At 69.6% G+C, this 572-nt stretch overlaps 1 protein-coding gene across 1 annotated transcript in view; it reads right to left on the reverse strand.

The window, feature by feature from the left end:
• LOC103906330 (plectin) overlaps nucleotides 1–572 on the reverse strand; it is a 5323-nt gene that overhangs the window by 2335 nt on the left and 2416 nt on the right. The window contains exons 9-10 of the mRNA XM_019474365.1: nucleotides 491–569; nucleotides 132–230 (exon numbers count right to left, since the gene is read on the reverse strand). Coding sequence (XP_019329910.1) covers nucleotides 132–230; nucleotides 491–569 — 178 coding nt within the window. The remainder of the gene's footprint in view (nucleotides 1–131; nucleotides 231–490; nucleotides 570–572) is intronic.

The following is a 572-nucleotide window of genomic DNA, read 5'->3' on the forward strand; positions in this document are numbered from 1 at the left end:
TTGGAGGCTGTGGGCCAGCGTTAGTGATGCGGGGCCGGCAGTCATCATGAACCATGTTCCCCGTTGTTATGCAGGAGAGAGAATGCAGCCGGAGTCATGCCACCCCACGTGCCCGCATGCCGCTCCCCTACCTCCTCCTCCTCCAGCCGCCGCAGCGTCTCTGTGATGACCTTGTTGTGCTGGCTCGTGAGGGTGGTCGGCTCGCTGTACCGTGTCCGCAAGTCCACATACTGCGGCAGATGGCAGGGATCAGCAGGAGGGGAGCATGCCCACGGCACCCCCCGGCCCAGCTGCCCGGCACCCCAGCGGCGGTGGGGCCGGACAGAGGCGAGCTTGCGCGCCAGCCCACCCCCCCCCCCGTGCCCCCCCCTTCGCACAAGCGGCAAAGGGCTGCAGCCCTCTGCTCCTGGGGAAGGAGCTGCCCGGGCTCAGCCACGCGCCGGGACCCGTGGGGCGCCCCAGGCCCGCACACGGAGGGGCCCCCCCTCACCTCCTGGATGATGCTGTCGGACGCAGACTGCACTTTGGGCTTCTTGGCTGGAGAGGCCACCGGCTCCACCCCCCGCTTGCTG

This window comes from Aptenodytes forsteri, unplaced genomic scaffold (genome assembly GCF_000699145.1).
Source record: "Aptenodytes forsteri isolate BGI_AS27 unplaced genomic scaffold, ASM69914v1 Scaffold777, whole genome shotgun sequence".
Taxonomy (NCBI): domain Eukaryota; kingdom Metazoa; phylum Chordata; class Aves; order Sphenisciformes; family Spheniscidae; genus Aptenodytes; species Aptenodytes forsteri.